This window comes from Psittacula echo, assembly GCF_963264785.1.
Source record: "Psittacula echo genome assembly, chromosome: 2".
Classification (NCBI taxonomy): Eukaryota; Metazoa; Chordata; class Aves; order Psittaciformes; family Psittacidae; genus Psittacula; species Psittacula echo.
The window spans coordinates 60,246,838-60,274,153 of record NC_137737.1 but is presented as its reverse complement, the minus strand read 5'-3'; the positions used below and the strand labels follow the sequence as shown (position 1 = coordinate 60,274,153).

Genomic DNA, 27,316 nt, shown 5'->3' with positions numbered 1-27,316 from the left:
TCATTTTCTATGCCCAGTGCCCCCCACTGTGACAGAAGCAATGAACCAGAATTTGCCGGAAGGCCCAGCAGCAGTGGCTCCTGGTTTCCTTCCTACTGCGGTAACAACATCCCCAGGAGAGGCCAAAACTACTGATAGACCAAAAGGTGTGGCATCAGGTAGTGCTGCTCCAGTCTAAAGATTGGTGCTGGGTTTCGGCCCTTCGTGAGCAAGCTATAGTGGTCAAAGACATTTTGACCACAATCAGGATTGCCCCACCTGAAGGAAACACAGCAAGGTATTCACAAATCCCATTGGGACTGAACGTTTAGTCTTAGTCACCAATAATACCTGCAGTGTGTTGGTGAGAAATAGCAAGTCTACTCAGCTTTTCAACTCATGTCTTCTGCATCAGTAACTGATTTACTGATTCTTTCTCAAAATTTCAGCTCCAGAGAAATGTTAAGGTGTGTCAAGAATGTGGTTATACCATGGGTCTGATGCTGTGTATAAACACCTTAAAAAATGCTTTAAGGAGAGTCTTTAAAACGGACAGTTTTTAAGTTATTTAAGTACAGCATCAGACTAGTGGTACATTTTGCATCAGTCTTTGTCCAGTTTCTTTATGCTTTATTCCAGTCCTTCCCATGATTCACCAGGGAACATCCATACTACTTTTAATATCTATTTCTTTACTGTCTTTTGCTTCTGTAAAATCACAATCTTTGAATTTTATTTTGGAAAGGATCATGATGTCACTTTGAAAAACAAACAATCAAACAAACCCAAGTGAGGGCTAGTGTATAATGGATCTTTCTGGTTTTATCTAAATGGATCCTGAAGTGCTACTTTAAAAAGCGCTTTTCCCATTTTTCTTATTTCTTTCCTTTTTCAGTTTAAGTATCTAATTTAAGATTTAATATCTTTTCCATTGTTTGGGGAGGACATTTTTAGATGTGACTGAATCAATTAGTAGAAATATTTAAAGGTTTGGGTTTTTTTTTTTTTTATAAACATCTACTCAGCATAATATCCGAGCTGTTCAGGTCACCATGCTGCATTATACAGAGTATGGGTTGAGCTTGGGGCTATTGAAATGAATAGATGCAGAAGAGAAATCTAGTGCTTCTGATAATTTATGAAAACTTGCCTCTAGACAGCTAAAATGTTCAAGTAAAATAGTCTGAAAAAACTCCTTTAAGGGGATTTTATGAAAATGCTGACTTCAGTGCAGAGGCTTGCATTGTGAGCTGACAAATGTTATTCTGAAACTCATAGCTCAGTGGTCAGTATGTAAAAAATTAACAAGGCCATATTCTGTTGGAATATGCTGCTCCCAGTGGATCTGGCAGCGCCAGTCTCTCGCAGCTATGTATCACCAGGTAGTTTTTAAATGAAAACAATGCCTCTGTTATTTGATATATGTTAGGAGCAGACGGATGTCTAACACTGTAGTCAGGGATACAAAACAAAGCATGTGAGGCTGTAGTAGGAAAAACACTTGGGTGCACTGAGGAGTGTCATCAAGACCACTACAACTTAAGTGCACTGATTTAAGGGGGGGAGTAAGTGATGCTGAAAGATGAGACAGGGAGCAAAATCCCCATCTTCTCTAGTCATAAACCCCCACTGTTAGGTATTTACATTCTGCATTTTTGCATTGATTTCTGATCAGCATTTCTGCAGCAGATGCAGGGTGTGTTCCTCCCTCAGATGTCATGTTTGTTTTCACTAAAAAGGCTGGGTCTGTTGTTGCAGGAGAGGCCAAGCCTCCTCAAGTTCTGGATGCTGGATTTGCACCCACAGTGGAAGCCAACCCTTTTCAGGCTATGGATGTTGGGTTTGCTCCTGCACCGGAAGTCGAGCCTCCTAATGCTGTCAATGCATCTGTTCCAGTGGCAGACACCAGCTTTGCCCCAGCAGATGCTATGTCCCATTACACTATGGATTCGGAGTTTGCCCCAGCAGACGATGCAGAGTTTGCCCCAACAGCAGATGTGGAATCTCACCATGCTATGGATTTGGCATTTGCCCCAGCAGCAAATGTGGAATCTCACCATGCTATGGATATGGCATTTGCCCCAGCAACAGATGTGGAATCTCACCATGCTATGGATATGGCATTTGTCCCAGCAGCAGATATGGAACCTCACCATGCTATGAATATGGCATTTGCCCCACCAACAGATGTGGAATCTAACCATGCTGTGGATTTGGCATTTGGCCCAGCAGCAGATACTAAATCTCATCTGGATTCTGAATTTGCCCCAGGAGCACATGCAGAGTTTGCCCCTGCAGCAGAAATCAACCATCATCATGCTATGGATTCTGGGTTTGCTCCTGTAGCAGACACCAAGCCTCTTCCTGCCATGGACTCTGAGTTTGCTTCTGCAGAAGCTAAGTCTGCCACTGCAGCTGACACCAAGACTGCTGCTTCTGAAGAGCTGATGACTTGTGAGTCTTCTCTTGAGCAAGACAAGTCACCCTTCGGCAAGCCTCCTGCAGGTGAGTTTTATTTGGCCTTGAAGTAGCATGGCAAGTGGTGTGAGAGGGCACTGTAAGCTGGTGTAGCACTAGCAGCAACACTCCCGATAGCACGTAGTGATGGCTACACAGATGCACAATTGTCATAAGACTGTCAAATAAAACTTGTATTTTTTTTAATAGTTAAGATTATCATAAAATCCTAGGATAGTTTGGGTTAGAAGTAACCTTAAAAGATCCCTAATACCAACCCCCTGCCACAGGCAGGGACACCTTCCACCAGACCAGGTTGGTCAAAGCCCCATCCAACCTGGCCTTGAACACTGTCAGGGATGGGGCAGCCGCAGCTTCTCTGAGCAACCTGTGCCAGTAATACTACGATATGACTTGCACAAAACATTGTAAGTAGAGCTCAGTTTGGCTGTCAGGATACAGAGAAAGTACTTACTGAGGATTTTTCCCCTCATAAAATATAAAATTAGTCTTGATGATGACTTTTTCTTTTTTTTTTCTTTTTCTTTTTTTTTTTTTTTTTAGACTTGGCATTTTTAGCAATGATGTCTGTTTTTCAAGACAGCCATAGTGACATTTTAGTTCATCCCTGTCAGTGCTTGTTTTTGTATCACTGTCATCCTTGGCTGATACTGAAATCTCCACAGATCCTGCAGTGTTTTCCAACAAAGGTTCTTATCTCAACACCAGTTTCTGAATAGGCTGATAGGCTTTTTGGGTAATTTTGTGACATTTACTTGGAATGACTATAGGCATTGAAGTGGCGAGGCAGGCATTTTCATTTTTTCCATGTGGTGGACAATAGATTTGCTGTGCTACTTAGATTTCTCAAAGTGCACCATCATTGCAGAAAGAAAATGACTGTCAACATATAGCAAATAGTACTGGATAGAGGCAGTATATGTGGACTGGTTGCAGGTTGTGTTGGAGTGAGATATTTTCTTTCTTACTTTTTAATATTCTTTGGTTTAATGATAGGAATAACTGTCAAAAGTGGGATGTTTTAACAAAAAAAACCTTACTAGAATGTAGTAACTGAGAGGCATAGGTGGGTGAATGAAAGAGTAAACACCAGACAATACAGGAAGGATATGCTTATCTGAACACTTAGGCTTTCAGGAGAGGAGATCTGGTAGAAAGCAATCCTGAACAGCACACTTCCACTGTTTTGAAAGTGAGGAAAACCTTTCATTTCTTGGAAGATAAGAATTAGGTGAGGAAGTGATTTTTATCTTGCTTAATCTGATCTAAATTAAAAATAAGATGACTTTTTATTCTTAAACATTTGTTTCCAGAAGCAACTGCAAATGTGGAACAAGAATTGAAAGCCTCAGAAGGCTATGTTGATCTTTTAGAGGAAGCTAAAGTTGGCAAACCGCCTCCCAGCAACCAGGAAGAGCATCTTCTGGAGCAGACAAACCATCTTTCAGAACCAGCAGGTGAGAAATGCAAACCACAGCATGAAACTCTATCAACTGATTCTGCCCCATTGCCTCTCATGTGAAGACAGGATGAGAGAGCTGGGCTTGTTCAGCCTGGAGAAGAGAAGGTTCCAGGGAGAATTTAGAGCAGCTTCCAGTGCCTAAAGGAGATGACAAGAGAGCTGGAAGAGGGGCTTTTGACAAGGGTCTGTAGGCATAGGACAAGGGGGAATGGCTTTAACCTGGCAGAAGAGAGATTTAGATGAGATCTGAGGAAGAAGTTCTTCCCTGTGAGGGTGGTGAGGCCCTGGCACAGGTTGCCCAGAGGAGCTGTGGCTGCCCCATCCCTGGCAGTGTTCAAGGCCAGGTTGTACGGGGCTTGGAGCAGTCAGGTCTAGTGGAAGGTGTCCCTGCCTTTGACAGAGGGTTGAAACTGGATGGTCCTTAAGGTCACTTCCAACCCAAACCATTCTAGGATTCTGATTCTTACGCACAGACACTGTTCTGCTGTCCTTGTCAAGTAAAAAGCAACAAAGCTTTAATTTCACAAAGGTTATTAGTGCATGCTGACATGGCAATTAGCATTTGAAATTACCATCATGTAACTTGTCCTTTTCTTCCTCATCTGTAGTTGTGCCAGTCTGTCATAGTTTTTATTTCTGTTTAAAATTTAAATAAAATTAATTACATAAATGTAATTATGTTTTACAAATTAAAATTTGTTCTAATTACATGTATCTAGTAATTTGGTAGTGTCTGCATGATTATATGCTAAGGTCTATAGGAATGCTAGATGATTAGCATTAGAATGGGACTGCAGGGTGATAACGGAGTATATTCTGGAATTGAACTCCAGTGGGAAGCTGGTATAGTCTGAATTTGATTGATTACAAGAAGGGGGGGTGGGAAGCCTTACCAACCAACCCTCACCCTGTGCTTAAGCTGCAAGACGGTCTTTGCTTCATGTTTTACCTCCACCTTGGCATGTCTGCAAAATATAAAATTGCTGCTTGAAATGGCATTGTGAGGAGATAATATGTAGTAGACTATGATATCTCATAAACTTCATTCTTATGAAAAGTAGAGTAAAACCTACACCCTTTCCCAGGGCTTGCTTTTAAACTGCAGGTTGCTGGTATTCCTAAGAACTGAAGCATTCTGTTCTTATTTTTTATAATTCAGTTCCAGTAGAAGCAAAAGAAGCTGTTGCACTAGAAAATAAAGACCTCCTTCCAGAAAAATCTGTTACTGCTGTGGATGTTGCTGTTACAGAGAAGCAGAAGGAGGAGGCAGAACACAACCATGTCCAACATGCAGAATCTCAGCAAGAAAAAACCCTGCAGGAGCCCACAGGTAGAATATAAATAATAATTCAGTTTTAGAATGGAAATATTCTCTGTGAACTGTTCACCTTTTCACCTTTTCCTACTGACTGCGTTGCCACCTGAGCAAGAAGAAATCTTTTTTTGCACGAAGCAGCTGTGTGGTTCTCTGCGTTCACTGGGGATTCTGCTTGCACTTTGCCTCTAATCCTTGCCCTCTTAAATACTCTTTTCCCTCCACATTCACCAGACTAATAGCCCAAATATGTCTGCTGCTGGTACTTTATCACTAGGACTGGCTTATTTTTTTCCTGCTGTAGAATTTAAAAGCTCACCATCATTTTGCCATTACCACTAGCTTTTTATGTTGGTATTAAAAAGGACCATTAATTCTTATTACAATATTCCCAGTGAAGACCTCCTTCCAAATTGAGTTTTGTAATTATCAAAGGAAATGTAATTTTTTTTTTCCTGGCCCATTAATGCAGCCTTTCCTAGCTGTTACTGCTTACACTTGTGACTGGAGGCTGATTTGTGGGCCAGGGCTAACTGACAAATAACTGATGCTCTCTTTAAAATCAGTGGCCTGTAGCTAAGGAAACCTAGTGTTGCCTATAAGGGTGTACAGCAAATGACTTCTGTTACAGAGGTTCTGCCCTCCACTGCTTCCACCCTGGGTACTTTGGGAGACTTGGCATTTTCGCTCCCCCTTCCCCATTAAGCCCATTCTCTCTTCCCTAGTCTCATCTTTCCACTGAACTTCTATTTTCATATTATGGAAGAATGCCAGCTAGAGATATAAAAAGTATATCTGTTATCTTGTCTTGCTAAGGCAAAATGGGTCCTTAATGCATCTTTAAAAAGCAATAGCATGTCCTTACAAGAACTGCTGCTTTTTGGTGGTGTAAGAGCATGTATTGGGAATTATGTATTTTTAAATTGCATTGACGTATTTATCGGTAGCAGTTTAAATAGATTTTGCGTGTAAATGTCTATCGCAGCCCTACTGAGGTGGCTTTAGAATTAGTGTGGTATCAGTGCTGGAAAATTCTGCATATATGACTGTATGGAGTGTTTTAGCTGGCTGAAATCACATATTTAGTGTATTTAATTTTTTTTATAAAGTAAATAGTCTCTTTGATGTTTGAGCAGGCTTCCTGTATTCCAGGTCTACCTACTGCACAAATAAGGCAAGCTAACAAATCGAGTGAACGCAGGTTTGGCAGAGCAAAACCTGCACCAGTGCCTATTACTGATGTACCAGAGGAACGTCTAATAGGTCTCCCACAACAGAAGAGCACTGACCCAAAAGTAGACCCCTATTCTGTAGTGGAAATTGGATGTGTGGCTGGAACATCCCCTCGCACTAGGGTTTCACATAAAAAGGCAACTGAGCAGCCATCCAGTGTGCTCTCAGAGTTTGTGGAAAGCTGCAGAGATCTACCAAGGGAGAGCTGGGATTTGGAAGGCTCTCTGGCCATTGTGAAGAAAAAGAAAAAGAAACCAAAACAAAAGAGAAACCAGCTGCCAAGAACAATGGAGTTCTGGGATGAAAATGGAACAGTCTCAAAAGCTCCTAGAAATTCTCCATTTGCTGTTGAATTGCACAAGCCAGATGTCTGTCCTGTAATGCCTGCTGAAGCTCGCACAGAACAGTCAATTGCTTCAGGAAGCAGAGCTTCAGATATGCCAAAGGATGCTAAAAAAATAACTGGAAGTCATATCCTGGATGAGCAAAATGCCTTTTCAGTGCCAGCACCAGGACAGCAGGCCCCAAAACCCAATGTGCCATTAGTATCGGCGTTGTATGCAAAAAATAGAGAGGTCATGAAAACAGAAGAAATGAGAGATGACAGTTTGATGTTGCAATCTAAAGGCAAAAGAAAAGAGATTCCCTTGGAGCAGCTAGGGAATACTAAGGTGGGGGAATCTGTTACAGCAAAGGGGCCAAGCAAGCCCATGGAAGGAGATTTTCTCGATAAAAATGAGGAGTATAGGGAGTCAAAATGTGCTGGCCTGACAGCATCTCCTTCAGAAGCAAAAAATCTAAGCAAAGGAGAAGCTCCTTTAGAGACCAGACCTTCAGAATTGTTTCTTTCTGACAGAGATAAGGAGGCTAAATTCACATCCCCCAGGAGTGAGGCATTCGGTGACCCTGTCCATTGTGAGGTTCAAATCTCCAGCAGGTCGCTGGAAGCAGCAGCAAAGAAAAGAGGTACTTGTGAAAAAAGCAAAGGGGTTGAAAACGAACCCTTCAAACAGCCTGCCCTTCCAGAGGCTGCTTGCCTGTTGGACAAGCTTCCTGATGAGCCAAAGGCAGCTGATGAAACTAAAACAGTGTCCCCCAGTAAGTGCATGACTGTTGACTTTCATACTTCAGAGGGAGGTTTGAAGATCCCAACAGGTACTACAGAAATTCCTCTTGCACCATTAGTTGTACCAAACCCCAAGGAAGTTACTGCTTTGCAAAACAGAAAGGCTGATAGTTTTTCAGAGCAGCCATTTCTTCTGTCAGCGAAGTTTGATGCAACCAAACATCCCACCTCCACTGAAGCAGTGGAAGGAATAATGGGAGCAGGTTCCCCTGATAAAAACAAAGGGAAAGGATTTATTGCAATAGAGCAGCAGGCTGGAAGAGATCCAGATATTGCACATGGGATGGACAGACCTAAAAAAAAGCGTGGTGAAGGGAAAGTGAAAAAAATCAGAAGCTTCTCCGAGCAGGTGATGTTTTCAGAGGATGTAAGCAGACTAAATGATGGAGTGAGGATAGATGAGACTAGAAATGATACAACTTACCCTGATAAAGGTAGAGGTTTTGCTGCTAGAGGACATCCGTCAGTAAGCATTACGCATGCTTATCCTGCAGACAAGCCCAAAAAAAGAGGTAGTGATGGAAGAAGCAAAAAAGGTGAAAGAAGTTTTTTCCAGCAGCCTTTTCTTGAGAGTAAGATGGACCCGAGTAGCTTTCCTGACATAACTGATAAAACTAAGGAGGTTAGTGTTAGTGATAAAGGCAGAGAGAGGGTCTGTGTTACTGCTGAGTGTTTTCAGGAGAATATATCAGATAAAAGTAAAATGCAAAGGCCAATTGAACTGGGAACAGAGGAGCCTAAAGAAAATATTGGGAATAAAGAAATAGCCAATTTGGGTGCTTTAGATCAACCATTCCTGCTGGAGAGTAGGAGAGTGGAAGCAGAGCATCTTGTTGTGGCTGACATGATCAGCAAAACAGAAGAGGTAGATTTGATTAACAAAGGCAAGGAGGCTGGAATAACTTCTGAATCAATGGTGAGGAATTCTGATGCACTGCTGGTGGCAGACAAACCTAGAAAGAGAAGCAGTGAGGGGAAAAGGAAAAAACCTGAAAAAAGTCCTTTGAGGCAGGCAACTCTCCATGATGCTGGGGTGGAAACAAGCAATTTTCCAAGCAAAGAGAAGGTGGCTGGAAGCACAAAAGAAATTACCTTTGACAAAGATAAGGTGCCTGGTTTTGAAAGAGAACTTGAGCTGAAGAATCTGTCAGGTATAACTGAAGAGGTGCTGGCAAAGCCTGAAATACAGGGTGGTGATAGAAAAAGTTTCTCAAATCAGCAAATTCTTTCAGGTCATAAAATAGAGACATCAGAGCCAGAAATAGTCAACACTAAAGAAACTTGCCCCATGAATAAAGGTAAGGAAGTAGATACAGCTGAGCCTCAGCCAGAGCGCAGGTCAGATGCAGCTGCGGCGCACAGTCTGACCAGGGAACTGGTGATGGACAAGCCTAAGAAAAAAAGTAGAGATGTGAAAGGCAAAAAGGATGAAAATAGTCTCGAGCACTCTGTACGGAGTCCAGGTAACATCCCTGTGGTAGGTGAAGAGTTGGGAAACATTAAACAAACTCAACCTTTTGATAAAGGCAAAGAGACTAATTCCAGTACCTTAGCCAGTCTGCTAGGTGACTTGACTGGTACTGCTGAAGTACAAGCTCCTGCTGTACCTCTGGAGCCAGAAAAATCACACACAAGTAGTAAAGAGAAATGCAAAAAGACAGAGGCTAGCCTTCAGCAGCCATTCCTTCTGGAGCATAAAGCAGGTGCAGAGATGTTTCCTCCTCATGATGTGGAGATAACCAACAAATTTGAAGCAGGAAGTCCCTCTCCTTGCAACAGTGGTGGGGAGCTGCCTGTCCTAGAGCACCCAACAGTGGCAGATCGCACTGTGACTGCAGTTACTGATAGATCTAAAAAGAGGGGTCATGATGGAAGTAGTAAAAAGGCTAAAAATGCCTCTGAACAGCCTGTTCTTCTAGAGACAAAACCAATCAGGAGTGAGGTACAGCCTCCTGTGGGATCTGAGATGGCATATGGAATGGAAGCCATGGATTTTGTAGATGAAAACAGAAATATTAAAAACTTCCCCATTGGCCCTCAGATGTTTTGGAATAATAAAGGCAATGACTTGGTATCCTTTGCTCAGACTGCAGGGACTGCCTCTGATAACACTGGCGGTGTTTCTTCTGGCTTCCCAAAGCAGACTGATGAGGGTGCAAGAAGTAAGGGGCTTCCTCCTTTGGAAGCAATAGCAGAGAAAAGCAGCAAAGAACCTGGACCTGGTGCTAAGGAGGAGATACAGAAATCTTGTGAGCAGTCAACCAATCTGAGACACAAAGAGCCTGGAAAAGAGGTTTCAAAGAAAGATGGTGAAACCAAGGAGGTTGGTTCCCAGGAGGCAGGTAAACCCCTTTCTTTGGATCAGTCAGTTAAACAGGACATTAAGAAGGATGAAGTTCTCCTTTCTCCTATGGCAAAGGTGGATGATAAAGAAATAACCACTGATAAAAAGCACAGCACTGGCAACACTTCCTCAGACCTTCCTCAGAAGGTGGCAGATTCAGAAAGTAGACCAGCTCTTGTAAGTGCCAAAGGGACAGAGAAACTAGATGTGACTGTCTCTTCTAGAGGGAAGGATCCAGAACCTGTAGTGGTACCGGAGAGCAGAGCAGAAGCAGCTGTGTCACAGGTTGTTGCAGAAGCGCCGGTGGAGAGTAAACCTGAAGAGCCTAAGCTGGATGGAGGCAAGAAGAGCGAGCAGAGCACACCAAAGTACTCGAGCAGTTTGGACAGTAAAGTGATGGAAACAGAAGCTGCTGGTTTAAATCTGGCAGCTGCCCAAACAGCCAAACTAAGTCCTGAAGATAATGGTAAAGGTCATTCTCAGCCTGCAGAAGTGGATGCTTCTCAGGATGGGGAAGCTCATCTAAAGGATGCCCTGGCATTGAAGTCTGAAGTAGATACACCTCAAGACACAGCTAAAGAAAAGGAAGAAGAGTGTGAACAACAAGTTGTGAAGGAGGCAAAGAAAGAGAGAGTTAAAGCAGCAGAACAGATAAAAAGCTACATGAGACCCACAAAGTCAAGAGGGGTGCCAGCTCTGCCAGCCAGGTCTGCTGCGCCAGACAGAGAGAAACAAAAGCAGCTGAAACCCACTGGTATGGGCCGGCAGAAGCAAGAAAAAGGTGTGTGTTTGCCGTTTGAGCTAGCAGCAGTAATCCAGACGGCTTGCCTGCAAGACCTTGCTGTTTGTCAGTGCGTTGGCATGAATACATAACCGTTAATCCTATGTGGCACAAGCAAGTGTGGCATGACTGGGGTTTTGGCTGATCTTAAAAGGCTGTTGGTTCTGCTTGCCTGTCTCACAGTGCTAATTCCCAAAATTCAAGGGATTGACAATTTAATCTAAATACCAGAACTCTTGATTATTTTTTTAATTATTCATTCAGATTTAATTTTACATATATATTGTCAAATATTTAAGTAAACTTGCACTTTTTAATGTTATGTTACATTAGCTTCTTGTCATCTGAGAGTGAAGGTGACCATCTGTGGTGCAGCAGTGAATCACTTGTGATCACTGAACAGCACTGTATGTCACTGGCAAGCAGGGAACCGAGTATCTTGGTGGTAGGAAATGTTCTCTGTCGCTGTCATGTTGCAGGGTTTGGTTTTAATCCTACCTCAGGCTAACGACAACCATCTACTTTTCCTCTTGCCATTGGTTAAGGACTGTATCTTAAGCTACCTTGAACTACTACATCTACAAATGTGCTTCCTTCTAGAATAATAATCTCTACTAAAGCGAAGTTGTAACAGAACAACAGCAGGACTAATACAAATTTTAAGACTATCTCTCTGTTGAGATTACGAATGGGCTGGTGTTTTGGGATATTTACCTTGGCTGTTTTCCAGGGAATGAGATTCCTGTACTAATAGGAAATGAGATGGAATTAATTTCATAGAATGTAATGAAGTTTATAGGAATTTTGAAATGGGAAACTCTAGCATGGATAGAGATGAAATAAGAAATATTCTTGTACTTCTCATTCTAAACCTTCCTCAGAAAGAACTGGCATCTTCTCTGTGAATTCCAGTCTGCTGAAATGGCCTGGGGAAGTTTATCTGTGCCCTTAGGTGCTCTTAATTTTTTGCCTTGTCATCAGGCATGCAAGTTTGTTGCTGTTCTATTTTCGTGAAGTTCCTTGCTGCCAGTTTGCATGATGCAGCCACTAACTTAACAAATGTAGAGCTCAAGTGTGCCTTAACATGCTGGTCAGGTTTTTGAGAGGTTTTGTAATTTTAATGAGTGTTGTGTAACCTGAAGTAGTTCTATTTTAGTGGAAGTGGTGTTCTCTGCATGAACTTGTGCCTGCAGAAGTGATGCTCTTTGGTGCATGACACTACAAAATAAAGGGGAAGCTAAAGGCAGCATCTTTAAAAAAAAAAACCCAAACATTTCTTTAAAGCCTTTCCCTTGTCTGCTGGAAGTCTTCATTTTCCTTCATTAACTTCTGTATTCAAGGGAGCAGAATTTTAGTAGCAGATCCATGCAAAAAAGGAAAAGTTCCTCCTGAATGTTTTGCACAGGTAACTTATGTATGAAGTTGAAGGATTCCTGGTTCAGAATAGTACTTCAGCATAGAATCATAGGGTATCTGAGTAAGTTGGTTCATACTTTGCATCTGTAAGTTTGCACAGGACTTCGATGATAGTCTGTTGATTTCGTCCTTTTAGCACTTCATAGGCCCAACAAATGTTGGATCTATGTTGAAGCTTTGAATGACTGAGCTTGTTCTGGAAATGTTGGTTGACATGTTCGTATGGCAGTTTCAATCCAAATGCTGCTGAGGAGTGCTAGCCACAGAGCTGGCCTCTGGCATTGCCTTGGGCAGCGTCATGGTAACTGCACAACATCTGGGCTGAGTGACAAAGCGTAAGTTGCAGTGGAGAAGCAAGGCAACAGATTTGCTCTGCCATCCAGATATGTTACCAAGGCTTATCTCTCTTTCCATCCACTGCCCAACTCATAACAAAGCAGCTGTTCAGTGAGTTGCAAAACTGAATCCCTAAGTTGGCACAACTGACGTGGAAGTGCCTTAGGCTGGATCTGAGGATGAAACAGTGAATTCATGCATCAGCTGAACACAAGTTAAAACCAGAAGTCGATGAAGGGAAAGGTGTTGAGATTCGAGACCATGAACATGCTTGTTTACTGCACAGAAGAGGAGCTGCAGGGATCCAGGAGATCATTTATTATAATCCAGGTTTTCACTAAGCTGATGGAGCCGTGGACTGTACAGGCCTTTGTGTGCCTGTTCATCCTTCTGTCAAGGTAACATTTGACTGCTCAAAGTTTTTATGTTTTTAACTGTCACCAGAACTTGGCCACCACTGCATCTGTATTGGTTAGGTAGGACTGTGAAGCTCATACTTTGCAACACTTACTATCTGCCCATATATGTGTTATTTACCTTTCCCCTGGTGATCTACTGTCAGAATAATGCATGTAGATATTTTGAAGGATCTTCTGCTGAAGTTTGGGAAATAAAATCTCTTTAGCCAGGCTCCCATGTCTCACACTGTGTGTTCTAGAATAAGAGGATGGCTTTCCTAAAAGCATCGGCTCCTGTGCATACTGCTAAAATAGGTACGAGCTTTGTGATACAGCCCCCTTGGGAGTCATGGCAACTGTGATGCTGCAAATTTCTCTCGCTGACAGAAGTTGTATGTATCTCTTGGAAATTAGGCCTGCAAACTTCTGTAATTTTTTTTTTTCTAATTTTGACTTTGCAGCTTAAAGTTAAGAAATGCTGGATGTAAGGGCTGTTCATGAAATTTGAATTTAATCCTTTATCCATCTTTCGGATTTATTTCAGCTTCTCGTTTTTGTTGTTGCCATTGTAAGAACTGCCCCAGATTCTTCTGGGAAATTATTTTATGCCTTTTAATGTCAGGAGGCAGCTGAGCTGATAACCAAACCACATCAGACATTATCAGCCTTTAAAATGTGACTGAGCCTTTATGCTACCTCTTGTGTGGAATTAAAACTAAAATTGGGAATTCTGTCTGAAAAGAAGGGTCCTAAAAGTTGTGCTTCCAAGGAGGTACCCTTGGCTGATGTGGGGCTGGGGATCTGATGATGAGAAATGGTTAACAGAGGAAATGATAGAAGGTTTTTGGTCATCCATGTTGAGCCATTTGATTTGGATTTATTGCTAGTATCCCTCTGCCTATTACTCCTCAAGCTGTATTTCATAGAATCCTAGAATTGTCTAGGTTGGAAGGGACCTTACAGCTCATTCAGTTCCAACCCCCTGCCATGGGCAGGGACACCTTCCACCAGAGCAGGTTGCTCCAAGCCCCATCCAGCCCAGCCTTGAACACTGCCAGGGATGGAGCAGCCACAGCTTCTCTGGGCAACCTGTGCCAGCACCTCACCACCCTCACAGGGAAGAACTTCCTCACATCTCATCTAAATCTCCCTTTTGTCAGTTTAAAGCCATTCCCCTTTGTCCTTTCCCTAAAGGACTTTGTAAAAAAGTAACAACAGTTTCAACAATGAGACTTTCAAAAGATTGTTTTCTTTCTCTAGTCTGTCGTTAATGATTATTCTATTAAAAAAAAAAGTTTCAGTTTTTGGGGTTCTGTAACTTCTGGTTCTGATCTGCATTGCTGTTCAGGAAGGGGCCATCTTCACATATGCCTGTTACAGTGATATTCTGGTACTTAATGCTGCTGTAGCTTCGATGCTGACAGAGTGAAGCTCTTATTGCATGACCACACTGTGATCTATACGAGGCTTTGCTTCTGAATCATCTTCCCAAGCATGGAATGTAGGGGCCTGCTAAAGTGGTTGTCTGATGCTTAGTTTCCTCTCTTTCATCAAGAGCTTCCAGTACAATCTCTGTTGTTGCCTGCTGTGGGCATCCCTCCAGCACCCACCCTTTCAGCTGCCCCGATGACAAGCTGTCATTGCAGCCTGTTGGCACAGCACCACTGCCTGTAATACAGTACATATTTCTCAATATGACAGCCCTAAATCCCTTGTGTGTAAATAAGATACATCAGAAAGCAAGAAACTCCATCCCTGCTGAATTACAGTATTTGCTTTTCTTCTGCAGCCACAATGAAGCCCTTTCTCTAAATATTTTCTTTTCCTGACTGGTTTCCATTATGCTGGTGTCATCGTCATGTGAAGTTGGTTTAGCATTTCCCTGGTAACCTTTCATTCATACAATGTCTGTCATTCTCCTGTGGGACCCCAAACTGTAATTGGGTTTCTCTGCTAGGAGCTGATCAGCCACTTGAACACAATGGGGTAGCATATGGATGTGTCACTAACAGCATCCATCTTACCTGAAATTACAGCACAAAGGCAGTTGTACCTCATAATACCAGTGCTGCTTTAGTAGCACTTGTGAAGTGGTCAGAATAATATCTTATTGCAGCCTGTTCATTAGTTGACCTGTTAATCATCCCAGTTAGGTGTATGAGAGAAGTGAAAACCAAACAATGTTGCCAGCCAGTTCTCATGTCAGAATTAAACATATTTATGAAGCAGCAATAGAACTTTGCTATTATCTGCTTTCCCCCTGTTTTTTAGCACTTGTGTGTTTGTATTTCCTGCTTTAACAGAAGGTTTTGTTGAGGTATCAGTTCTACCCATCATTTAAGAGTGGGATGAGCTTAGAGGATGCTTTTGCAGATACTGGGTGTTTAGAGGCCCATTTGTCTTCTGTTGAACAAGGGTGTAGCCCTGAATGTGTTCTCTTCAGGGTTGCTGAGGACAGCTGTAACTTACTGCATATGCCCTTTTTACATTTGTTGAGTTGTTTTTTCACTGGGTGTTTCACTGATACTGACTTTACCTCAAGCTGGACTGTCACATGCAGCAACTCTCACTTGAAGCTGGCACCCAGAGTTTTTGGCCACAACTTCCTAAGTTTTGTTTTCTTCCTTTTTTTTATATTCCTGCCTATCACTGACACTCCTATTTTTAAGAAAAGCTGGAAGAAAAATAAATATACTTCTGTTTGTAAATTCTGCCAGGTTCAGAACGTTGAACATGTTTCCTTAGTGCTGTTTAACTTTTAAGGCTCATCTTTCCTGGCTGATACTGCTAGTTCATTGCTTCTGTATCATTCAGTTGACCTCTCTTTTTCTCTTTTTAGTTTCCACTACCAAATACACCTGCAATAACCAAATACTGGTAATATTCTGAGTTGGAAACACTCTTGAGTGTGTTCTAATTCTGATTCTGACTGATTTTCCCATCTCTGGCACTGTTCAAGGCCAGACTGGATAGAGCCTTGAGCAATGGTCTAATGGAAGGTGTCCCTCCCTATGGCAGGGGGGTTGGAACTAGATGAGCTTTAAGATCTCTTCTAACCCAAACCAGTCTGTAGTTCTGTGATTCTATGATCAGTAGGATTTTTAAAGTACATAGGATCTGATCTGCAAATGTCCTGTCCCATAAAACATGAGACTGTGTTTACGTATTGTACAGCTCCACGCCTTTCAAATGTTAAGCTTGTAGTGCAAAGCTACAATGACCAGAACACTAAATATTCCAGTTCACCCTTTTATCCTTTCACCTGGCTTCTTCCAGGCTGCGAGTGGAAAAGCAGCATACAGGTTCAGTGGGTAGGGTCATACTTCACGCTTCATGTATTGCTGCTTGTTTTACATGCAGTGAGTGTTTGACCAAACAGCACAACATGCGTGTGTGTGAGCATACAGGCAAGTGAGAGTGTAAATTGCAGTTTTATGTTTTGTGGCTTTTATAGACTGTGTCCTTGATTGTTCTGGTCAGTCTGATCACTGATGGTGGTTGGTAATAAGATTCTAATGAGAGATCCCGTTAGTTGACGATGCTGGCAAGGAGTAGCTCATCATCCTGGAAAGTGATGTTGCCTTAGAAACCAGTGCAAAGGACTGCACAGAAACGATTGTGTTAGATTAAAAAAAAAAAAAAAAAAAAAGAAGCAAAGGCATTAGAAGGGATAAGTAATAGCTTCGGGAGTGAAGCAAAAATAGAAGCACTAGGCTGATTCATCTGCTGAGGCTGGAAGCTTGCAGATTGGATATTAAGTCGTGACGTGTTGATGTAGTGATATTCGCCTGCTCTGGGTATTGGCACTGTCTCAGCCTGGGCAGCCGTGTGTTACCTGGTAAAGCCCAGTGAAGCGGGCAGGGATTCTTTCCCTTGGAAAATGCACGTGTTCAGAGATACAGTATAAGCATCAAAATATATCTAAGCAGCTCAGATAAATTACTACAGATGTGTTGAATGCTGGTAATGAAATATGTGCTGTATGTGCTCAGCTTCCCTGACAGGCTTATTTGTGCCAACTGTACCTGAAAGAAAAGACAGGATTTAAAGATGGTAAGAGGATATGAACAGGCAAAACAGAACCTTCCTCCTTGTGAAAGAGGCTGCTATCTCACCACTGGAAGGTCTGAGAACCTCCAGGTAGCGGATGAATCTCCGCATCCAGAAGCTGACCAGGGTCTGACTTGCAAGAGCTTGAAACTATTTCACTGCCATTGTCTGATCCATTCTCAAAAAAAAGAAAAAGGATGCTGGAGAGCCAAAAGGATTGTGAAACCCCAGATTTGATATTTGAAGAGTATGAAATCTTCCTTGAAGTTGAACCAAGGGTAAAAGCAGTGAATGGGCTTCCTTTCAGGAACCCAGCTCCTCTGTAGCATTTGCCCTTCCTTATTTGAGCTGTTTTTCAAAATCTGTCCAACTCTTGTTTTCTGAGCATCCTCCCACCCTTTTCAGCTTATCTTCATTGACTAGTTTCTCTTATAATTCTTTAGAAAATGCAAGGTTTCTAAGAATCTAAAGGAAAAACTGGGACCTAAGCTCCAGTGTAGGGACTGCTGGTCATGTCTTGAGTGGTGATTTCTGGCCTTGCTGAAAGCTTAGTACAACCACTGTGGCATAGCTTCAGAAGCAGAATATTAGTAAATTTAAGTTAAAAAAATGTATTTGATAGAAGGTAGAGGCGAGGGCACTGGAACTGGGAATGAGTGACTTTAAACAGCATGTTGTGGGCAGGATGAAGCTGTCGAAAAGCTCTTGGAATATGAACTCTGCATTACCTCCATTAATGTCCTGAGAGATTAAATATTAGATGACTTTAGAGATATTTCATAGCTAAACATTCTCCTCCTTCTGAGTATCCCAGGTATTGAATATGGTTCATTTCCTACATTAAAAAAAGATTATTAAATAAAGGAGCAGTGGTGGTTGTTACTGGCTGTATATTGATATAAATGAGTCAGACTTTTCTTCCCAGTGATGCAAATCTCCTCTGTGATACTGGGCCCTGAAGTACCAGCCCTAAATCAATGAGTGTTCTCTCTTCTGTTATAAATGGTAGCTGTTTGCTTTAAAAAAAAAAAAAAAAATCAAATAAAACCCTACTAGGTGGTTTCAAGTAGCTTTACAAACTTGCCCTGGCTCCTGGGGAAGTGCATTAAGTGATCTGTAACGGATTTGCAGCAAAAATCTTGCTTTGGAATTGACTGAGCAATAAAGGAATAGCAGTAATTACATGGAATTAGATGACTTCGAGGTCTGCCATTTTGAGGAGAAGACTAAATACTTCTAGAGTGAACAAGTGCTTGCAAACATTAGTCTTACATCGTTACAGGAGAAAATGAAAGCCTTGAGCTAAGGTCCCATTTTTCACTAGCAAGACACCTATGAATATTTTAAAGTACAGAAAAATTGTTGAGGCCTTTTGAGAAGTGAAGCTTGTGGGTGGAACTATTCTGGTTAATTAGAGGGTGTCATGAAAGATTCATGAAACTTACAGTTCCTTAGTCATTGTTTTTTAAATATAGCAGTGTCTTAAATCCAGAGCTTAAATACAAGTAGATAAATGTGTGGATTGTAACATTTCTCAGCAGCAGGTTAAATTCAGGGGGCGTAGTGTAGCTCGCAGTCTCTGGGTGTAAAAATACATTTATGCTCTGTTAAACTATAGCAGGGTGTCCTTTCACTGCATCAGCCTTAAGGACAAAATTTTTTCCCGGACTGGGGTATATTGATGTCCGTAATGGTCGATGGCTGTAAGGTATTGTAGCCCTGGTTCAGAGAAGAAAATTTGGCTTAGTCAAGGATTAATCCATACCCAGGCACTTAAGGAAAAATAAAGATGATTCTGCTGTTTGGTGCTAGTGCAGTGGTAGCAATGCGGAGACTGGTGGCTGAGTGGCTAAAGCAATCTTCAGCCTTCTCTGGTAGTTTAACCAGGGAAACAGTGTGCAGCTCAAGATCGTGGTTAGAAAAGCCTTGTCAAAGCTGTTGGATATGCAGGTTTCACAGGAAGGCTGATAGTGCACTGTATATATGTTGAGACTCATTTTGAATAGATCAACGCAAGATGTGAAATACTAGGTGTAAATTAAGTGCAACAGAAAAAAATGCAGCTCCCAAATACAGTAAGATACGTTCACATTAAAAAAATATAATTAAAAATAAAGTCTACAATATTTAAGACTACATACCCTCTCCTGACCCATCCATCCCATTTCATCCTTTTCAGCTTTGTCCACTGGATTATATGAGCAATACGGTTTCTGAGTTGTGAAATCCTCATTACAGGAATGCTTGTGATCATTGTTGACTCCAGAAGAATATATTAAAATTCACTGAAAACAAAGCCCTTGTGCTGAAAGAGGTCATTCTGCTCTGTGCTGTTTGAGGCTGGGTTTGTTTTGGGGGTTTGTGCTTTGGTTTTCCTTAAGGGGAGGAAAATTGCTGACCTCAGATCCTAAGTCTTCTTCAGAGGGAGGTTGATCAGCAGGAATTAGTAGTTATAAATGCACTGATTGTAATACAGTTTGACAGAAAAAGGAGATGCCAGTATTTCCCAAAATATGTAACAACCTAAGAGATGCTGCTCACAGAAATATCATTTCCCTGAGATGAGCCAGAGACGGGGATTTCTTTTACAGGAGTGTATTTATTCCTCTTCATTTTTTACAAAAGGATAAAACCTGACATTTCCATTTGAAGTAGTGGCTGAATCCACTAAATGACGGCGTGCAGCAGGCAGGGGGTGGGGAGGAAGGAGGTTTGTCATGAATACAGGGGGCATGGTGTGTCGTCACCGGCGCCAGCAGCCTGCGAGCTCGGCTCACTCCGAGCTGGTGTTACAGCCGCGGGAGGAAGCGAAGCGCTCGGAAATGTCTCTCTCCAACAAGCAGCCCGCATCACTCTCCGAATACAGCCAGCTGTGTAAAGGCAAGAACACGGAAAGCTTCTCGGAAGCCTTCCACTGCATGGAGTCCCCGAAAGACTTCAGCAAAACTGAATTCGAATGGCAGAGGACTGAGGGGAAGCTGAATGAGATTGGCTTGAATGTGAACTCGGGACCGATTAAGGATGGGCTCGTTAAGAACGCCGGTTTCACCGATGAGGACAAGCTCTGCTTCTTTGAAGGAAAACTAGACAAAGAGCTAAAAATAGCTCAGAAAGACAAAAGAGAAATTGAGGTGCAAGGCAAAAAATATCAGGCAGCTGCAGGTCACCTTGAGAGCTGGTCTTTGATTTCGGAAACATTTCCTTCTGCTGAAGAGAACTGTGCAAATCCTAAAACTACAGATTTTCATGTGGGACAGGCAGGAGCTGAAAAACCTGCTCCTGGGCTGGATAAAAATGAAGCCATCACCGATCAGGAGAAAGCTGTCAGTAAGGCTGGAATGGAGAGCAAATGCCAGCCAGATCCAAACCTGCCCAGTGTGTCGGTGTCAGAGAGTGATTCCAGCAAATACATGAAGGAGCAGGAAATCAGTGTCTGGAATCCAAATTTCCACCCTATCCTGCCTAACGATTCGGGGTCTAAAGAAGCAACCGTGAAGAAAGATGGAGCCCCCAGCTATTGTGTAATTGGGGTGGTTAATGACAACTATGTGCAGAGTGGATTTTCTTCTTCCTCAACAGTATCTAAGCCAGAACCTCCAACTACCACTGTAGAGCTTGCACAAGATGACTCCAAAAGTAGTTACTTTAATAATACCACTGAAATGGAGGAAGAGATGGAAGACAAGCTGAGCTGTGCAGACGATGGCAATTATCTGAACAGGGCTGCCCACCAAAGGAAGGCAATGAGGCGTGCAATGTCAGAGTCCTCTCACTTGTCGGTGCCCCTAACCCTTAACCTGGCCGATAAATACCCTGAGCCGGTGCTTAGAGAAGACGTCGCTACTGGTCTGCTCTCTCCTAATAGCAGCCTGACCCAGTGCTCGAGCCCCACAGCCAGAAAGCCGGGCGCTCCAATGAAAAGGTCAATGACCGTGTCAGAAGAGCAAACATCTGTCTGCAGCTTGGGTGCTGAGCAGAGCCGTGCAGGGCTGCCCAGCCTGGTGGTGAAGGAGCATCAGGCCATCCCGGCAGAGGAGCCGGCTGCCAAGAAGCGAGAGGAGTGGAACAGCAGCAGCAACTCAGTCAAGAAAGAGCTGGGCAGTCCGAGCTTGTATCACAGCAAGCTGGAGCAAATCCCTGAAATCAGCAGCCAGGACAAAGAGAGGGAGGAGGAGGTGGTGGTGGTGAAGAAGGAGAAGAGAAATGCCACTGATGGAGCTGCTGGGCTTGAGTCTCCGAAAAGCAAATGCAATGAGATGGAATCCAGCAAAACTGCTCCACTGGAAAGAAAAGAAATTGAGGTCAGCAATGTGCAGAGCTCTCCATCTCCCAAGCAAGGAGATTTACCACGTGATGGTATGTTGCTAATTTTTACCTCCCTGGAGAGTGAGCAGACAGTAGCTAGGAAGCACCTAAATGACTTTACAGGCTGCAGGCAGAGGGTGGGTGGCTCAGCACACCTGAAAAGACCAACATTGTTCATGTTCTGATAGTTAGAACAAAGGATGTATTTTGGGATGGATGAAAATGGAGGGGAAATGTAAAAAAAAAAAAATTGCCTGGCTGGTTTGTTGCAGCATCAGCTATTAATTGCTTGCAGGGATCCTAAACCTAACACACTTTAAAATCTGTAGCATCCACAGTGGTCCACATAGGTCCTTCTTGCCACTCCCTCTTGCGAGCAAAGGTACCCTTCTGATTTGCAGGCTGTATTGCTAGATCAAGGGTGTTACATGAGTTAAAACCTTTCAATCTGCATCAAAAAGATCTATGAATTGGGCTTTTCCATTAAGCTTTCAGCATCTTTTAGAATTTGTGTTTGAGGGGACTAGCAAGAGTAAATGGGTAGAGCAATTCATGTACTTAGACTCTTCCTAATTGTTCCAGTGCTGAAATTCGAAGTGAAATTTCCCCATTACTTTTGGTCCCCTCTCTCCCCCAGTTACAGCAGAGCCTTTCCCATTGCTAAGTGTCAATAGCAGCTTGTTTTATTTTGTAGTGTTTTGTTGTTTCGGTAGTGTTGTGATGTATGAGGTCAGGCTTCCCGGATTTACAGTCTGTGAGAAGAGTTGTTAATCTTTGTTCTCCAGCCTGGAACAACATCTCTGTCCCTCTTGCCAGCTCCAGTCAGCAATAAATCTGCCTCTTTTCTCCCAGATTTTGAGTGCGAGGATGGTCTGTGTGCTTTGTAGTCTGCTTTAAAGAAAGCTTTGAATGGGGAGAGGAAAGAAAATGTGTCAGGGAATAAAGACAAAAGGCTTGTGTGGGAATTTTTGCATCTGATGAGTTGTTTTCTATCCAGCTGCTTTGCTGAACCTTTAGTGAGCTAATATAAAACTTGAAATCGTAACACCCCAGTGTGAAAGGGGAGAGTGACAGGCAGGTGTGTAGAGGGATGCACCTTTCAGGTAGAGCTCCAAAAGAGGCTGTATTCAGGTTGAGAAGCTGAGCTCTCCACAGCAATTAGCAGGAAAAGGCAGTCTCTAACCAAGGTGGTGTGCTGTGATAACACTGTTTCTGCAGTGTGTTAGTGACACCCAATGGTCAGTCCATCGGCTCTTATCCCAGCTCATGCAAGGCTCTCATCACCCATCCTTCCAGCTGTCAGTGATCACTTGCAACAAAATCATGTTCTGTGTCTAATTAGAGTCTTACTTTTCTAATAATTCCTCTAAAATGCTTATATTTCCAAGACTCATGGTCAGAGATCCATGGAACAAGGTTTTGGCAATGCAAACCTCCCCTCTCCTAAGTGCTGATAGTTCTTGCCTTCTTCCCTTTCTATGATCTTGGTTTTACCTTGTTCCTCATGGTCTGCTTGGCATAGAGATCTTAAAGAACTCTGGCAGTTTTGAGATGAAGTAGCGTCAGTTTTGGTGGCAGACGTTGGGCCTTTAGAGGCTGAACAGAGATGTCAAGTCCTTTTGTGCAGGCAGGAGCCATCAGCTGTCCTGTTGATAGTCGCCGGATCGGTGCAGTGAGCTCCTGGCTGCAAGTGCAGTGGAGGGAATGCCTGGATATGTGTTTGCTTGAGTGCAAGTAGGACCCATGCAGATCTATGGTTACCTGTGCTCAATTTTGTACTCAAACATGACATCAGTAAAGGTGATGTTGGCAAATGTGGAACAGGAAAAGAAAAAGGTACTGTATTTAGCTGTAAGACCAGGCTGGATGGGGTTTTGAGCAATGTGGTCTAGTGGAAGGTGTCCTTGACCATGGCAGGCGGGTTGAAATTGGATGGTCTTTAAGGTCCCTTCCAACCCAGACCATTGTAGGATTCTATTATTCTGTGATTTGTGCACACCTTTCATGTCAGAGTTTCTGTGGTGGGGGGATTTGCAGACATATGCTCTGCAACTGACATTTATTTGTAACAAGGTAAACTAGGAAAGAGGTTAATATTTGGACAACTAGGAAATCAGGTTTGGCTAGGCCAGCAAATTTGGTCAAGCTTGAGACGCAACCATTTTAAAACACAGATACCTAGGGTCTTTAAATCAGGAAAAAAAACCCATTTAAAACATAATCTAAAGTGGATTGACATGTTTTCCCCAAAGGGGCTGAGCATCAAGGATGTAAAGGTCACTGAAAGATAGGAATGCTTGGAGTCATCTGGCTGGGTTGTTTTTTGCAGATGGCTAATTCATATTGCCAAGTGCTTTTTTATCAGCATCTAAGTCTAAAATTTTGCTCTCTCACAATCTTTATTTTAAAAGCTGGTTTATCATCCTTAGAACCATACAAACATAGAATCAACTAGGTTGGAAAAGACCTTTAAGATCAGGTCCGTAGGTCTGGGTATGAACTGATATGGTAATAACTGGGACAAGAGTATAGTTGTAACTCCTTTTTTACTCTCTTCAAAATTGCCAGCTGATTGGATCAGGTTGGTTTTGTGATATTGTGTTGGTAAGAAATAAGCTCTGATTTTATTCTCTCTTGGAAGAAATAGCAGTAGACTATTAAATGTGGTCTTTGCTTGATATATATGTAGGTTAGAAAGAATTTTTGGAATGGAAAACAGACAAAAATTCCTCAGGTGTGGGATGCTTTCAAACTCTGTGACGAGCTTTTGCTTCCTCTCCCCTGTTAATAAGCAGAAGAGGCGGTTGTACTAAAAGTAACTCAAGCACACAAGCCGCTTTGGCTGTTAAGTATGGAACTGATTCTAAATCTGTCCTTTGCATTTTAGTCACAGTATAAATTACCCGTGCATATCCTTATCAGCTTCCCCTGCTTCAATCGTGGCATTCTCTGTGCGGGTCTCCAGTCACAGAGCGGTGCGTCCAAAATGGGTTTTTCCTTCTCTTTGTTAATTCCTCTGTTTTTCTGCTTATTCTATCTGCTCATTCTGAACTTAGCGGTTATGATTGGGGGAACAATTTTTGTCACTTAAACCTTTTTTTTCATATTAAAAATTCGTGAAAGAATTGGCCAGCCTGATTCTAATCATTTGAATGGCATCTCTCTCAATTTCTGCCAAAAGTAGGTTTTCTTGGTCCTGTCCACCCAGGGTTGTGGGTGTTTTTGCTGAACACCTGCTACTCTGGGAGATTTTTTTCTTTTAAGGTAACCTACAATTGTATATAAAATATTTCTTCCTTGCAAATAATGGGGTGTTAGTATGATGGCACGTTTAGTTTGATTTTATTCTGAAAATTGTCCAAAACGCACACCTCTTCAAATCTTTCATATACGACAGGTACTGTAAGTGAGGAGATCCTGGCTGAAGATTAATCCTGGTCAGAGCGGAGCTGCAGAACTTATTCTAGTCCCTTACTTCATCAGCAATTGCTGCAGATCCTTGCCAAAACAAGCAATCACGTTGTTTCTTGCACTGAACAATAGATTTGATTCATGATCCCGTTGTGTATAAGCTGTTGTGTGATTTATTGCACGTACCTAATATGTCCCCTCCAGTGGTATCCCTTAGATAAGCGATGTCATCCACCACTGCCTTCACCTTCTGCCTTTTCTCATTTGCATGAATTTCATCCAACTTGAAACATTTTCTGCTCTGAAACATGAGGAAGTCCAGGCTCCACTGGACAGTGCTCAGCTGGGACCATCACCTCCCTGACCCTCAGCACTTCAGTGTATGCATCATGAAAATTGTCTTGGTTTTCTGAGTCTTATTTCTTTATCAGTCCATGAGCAAGGTGTGCAATCTGCCGTAACTTCTGAATCTCCTGCAGGGTTTTGTTTTTTTTTTCAGTAGAACACTTTGTGGTTTAGGTAAATACAGAATCCAGGAGCTCTAACATGATTATGTTAGACTGTGATAACCTATCGCCTCAGGTTTACACAGATTGAAGTTAATTATGGGATTAGGAAATACCAGCCCAGCTACCTCGTAATGAACTGATAATACTTGTTCAGGTAATGTTAGTGGTGTGGATGGTGCCATGCTAACAAGGTTCCTCGCCAAATGACATCAGGCTTCTAATGAGTGTTTAAAATTGACGTTGAAAGTGGTGTAATCATTGCATAAATAGGTGGGTTCCCTGTTCTGTAACACTGTGCTTTTGCAGAAACTGACTGTCCAAGGGACATGGCCTTCAAAACAGTGGTTCACAGCAAACACCAGAGCTTGCCTCTTCCCCTTTCTCTGGGGAGGGAGATGAGAAGAGCAAGGAGACATGTAGGAACAGAAGATAGGTGGAGGGCAGTGCGTGCTGGTCTTGTGCAAGGATGTTGTTTATGGCCATGTGCTTCTCATCCCTGGAAACTCATGTTGCAAACTTGAGGTGTTGAGGGTGGAAAGACTTAACGGGAATTTCTACCGGTGGATCTTCAAGATATGCCAGATAGTCTGAATGTGTATAAAACGTCATGCTTCATGTCCAAGGCCATTGATATATCAGCTGATATAAGGGTTAGAAAGACTGCTCAGACCAGCTTCTGTGTGGCTAATTGTTGATATCAGATGATGGGCAAGAATTTGACATTGGATTAGTTGGATCATTGGTAATATCTTTATGCTTAAGTGTTCAGAGACAGTATTGTGATTGTAATTATTTTGCATTTTGAACAGTAGGTACAGCAGTTTTATGCCTTCAGATATTGAAAATACCCCGGGTATCACCTGGCTGAAGCAGTACTCAAGCTTGTGCACCCACCTGAAAATGCTCTGAGGCTTCATCAGTGTTCAGACCAGCTTTAGGAACAGACTTAAATAGGAATTCAGGCAGTGTTTCTTCCCTGCCCCCCATTCAATAGCCATTCTAAGATGGCTTCAGTTAGTGCTGTGGGTTTGCTTGTGGTTTTGATTTGACTCAGAGGTGTGCTTGTGTGTCTTGCTTTGTCAGAGGCGTTGATGGAAAATAGGGCTTTTTGTTGTTTTTATGAATGTGCTTCTACTTTTGTCAGTGAAAAGGGAAAAGCTCATGAGTTTGTTAGCTCTTTTTATATCCAGCATCAAATTTTTAGCACAGTATTACAGCCAAGTGGAGTATGTTAATTACTCTAAATAGCTGTTTGATTTCAGTTCATGCCATGTTAGGTAAACATGGCAAGTAGTTTGGGTTGTTCTAGAAGAACAAGTTCTGATTTAGGGTTTCTTTCCTGGATGAAAAATAGAATCTGAACAAATCAGCCTAGGTTTACAAGATGGGACAAAGAGGACATATGTTTTATTTTTCAGTTCTTGATAACAAGTCAAAATGTACACATGGATTGTGTTTGGCGCTAAAAAAAAAAACCCTTAGCTATTCAGTATTTGGGTCAAGCAGGAGCCATTTCATTTAGCCTTTTCTGGAGAGGGGAAAGCAGGTAAGGGCTGTATTTCTGCTTAAACTGAAATTTATTGTATTTGTGAATACTTTTGTCTTAAAAGAGGCTTAAATAAAAAGGCGTTCTTTGGTGATTTTTGTGATGAAGTAGTTCCTTCTGGGTGATGATGGATAAACGAGGGCGAGCTTATGCCTCTCTGCAGCATTTCTGGCAAAAGAGGCATATAACACTGTCTGGTTTTGTTTCTAAGGTTGTTTGTGTTTAAAGAGGGAGAGCAAAAATGGTCATTGCCTCATTGCTTAATCTATTTCTCTTAATGGATTTTCAGCTGATGACTGTAATCCCCATGAGAATTGCGGAGCTGTTTCATTGAATAATGTTTTAGTTCAGCTTAGCCTGATAAATATCCCTTGCTAGGGATATGGAAGATGAGCGCCTGGCCTCATTCACAAGCACGTTTGGATGCAGCTGCCAGTCTCCTTCCATTTTGAATCATGTAAATGAGCCTGGATCAGTGGCTAGGGTCAACACAGGTGAAATACAGACCCCATGCAGTGGGAACTAATACCTTGCTAATCAGGAAGGGAGGAGATGAGAGGACTGAAATAATACAAGAAGAACGTGGAGCTGTTGGAGTAAGTCCACAGGAGGCCACAAAGATGCTCC

The 27,316-nt window shown here is 42.4% G+C and overlaps 1 protein-coding gene across 3 annotated transcripts in view; it reads left to right on the top strand.

Moving 5' to 3' along the window:
* MAP4 (microtubule associated protein 4) overlaps nt 1-27,316 on the top strand; it is a 166,965-nt gene that overhangs the window by 107,652 nt on the left and 31,997 nt on the right. For all 3 annotated transcript variants that reach the window (XM_080611880.1, XM_080611881.1, XM_080611882.1), the window contains exons 9-11: nt 1,738-2,484; nt 3,771-3,914; nt 5,079-5,249. In XM_080611880.1, the coding sequence (XP_080468006.1) occupies nt 1,738-2,484; nt 3,771-3,914; nt 5,079-5,249 (1,062 nt within the window). The remainder of the gene's footprint in view (nt 1-1,737; nt 2,485-3,770; nt 3,915-5,078; nt 5,250-27,316) is intronic.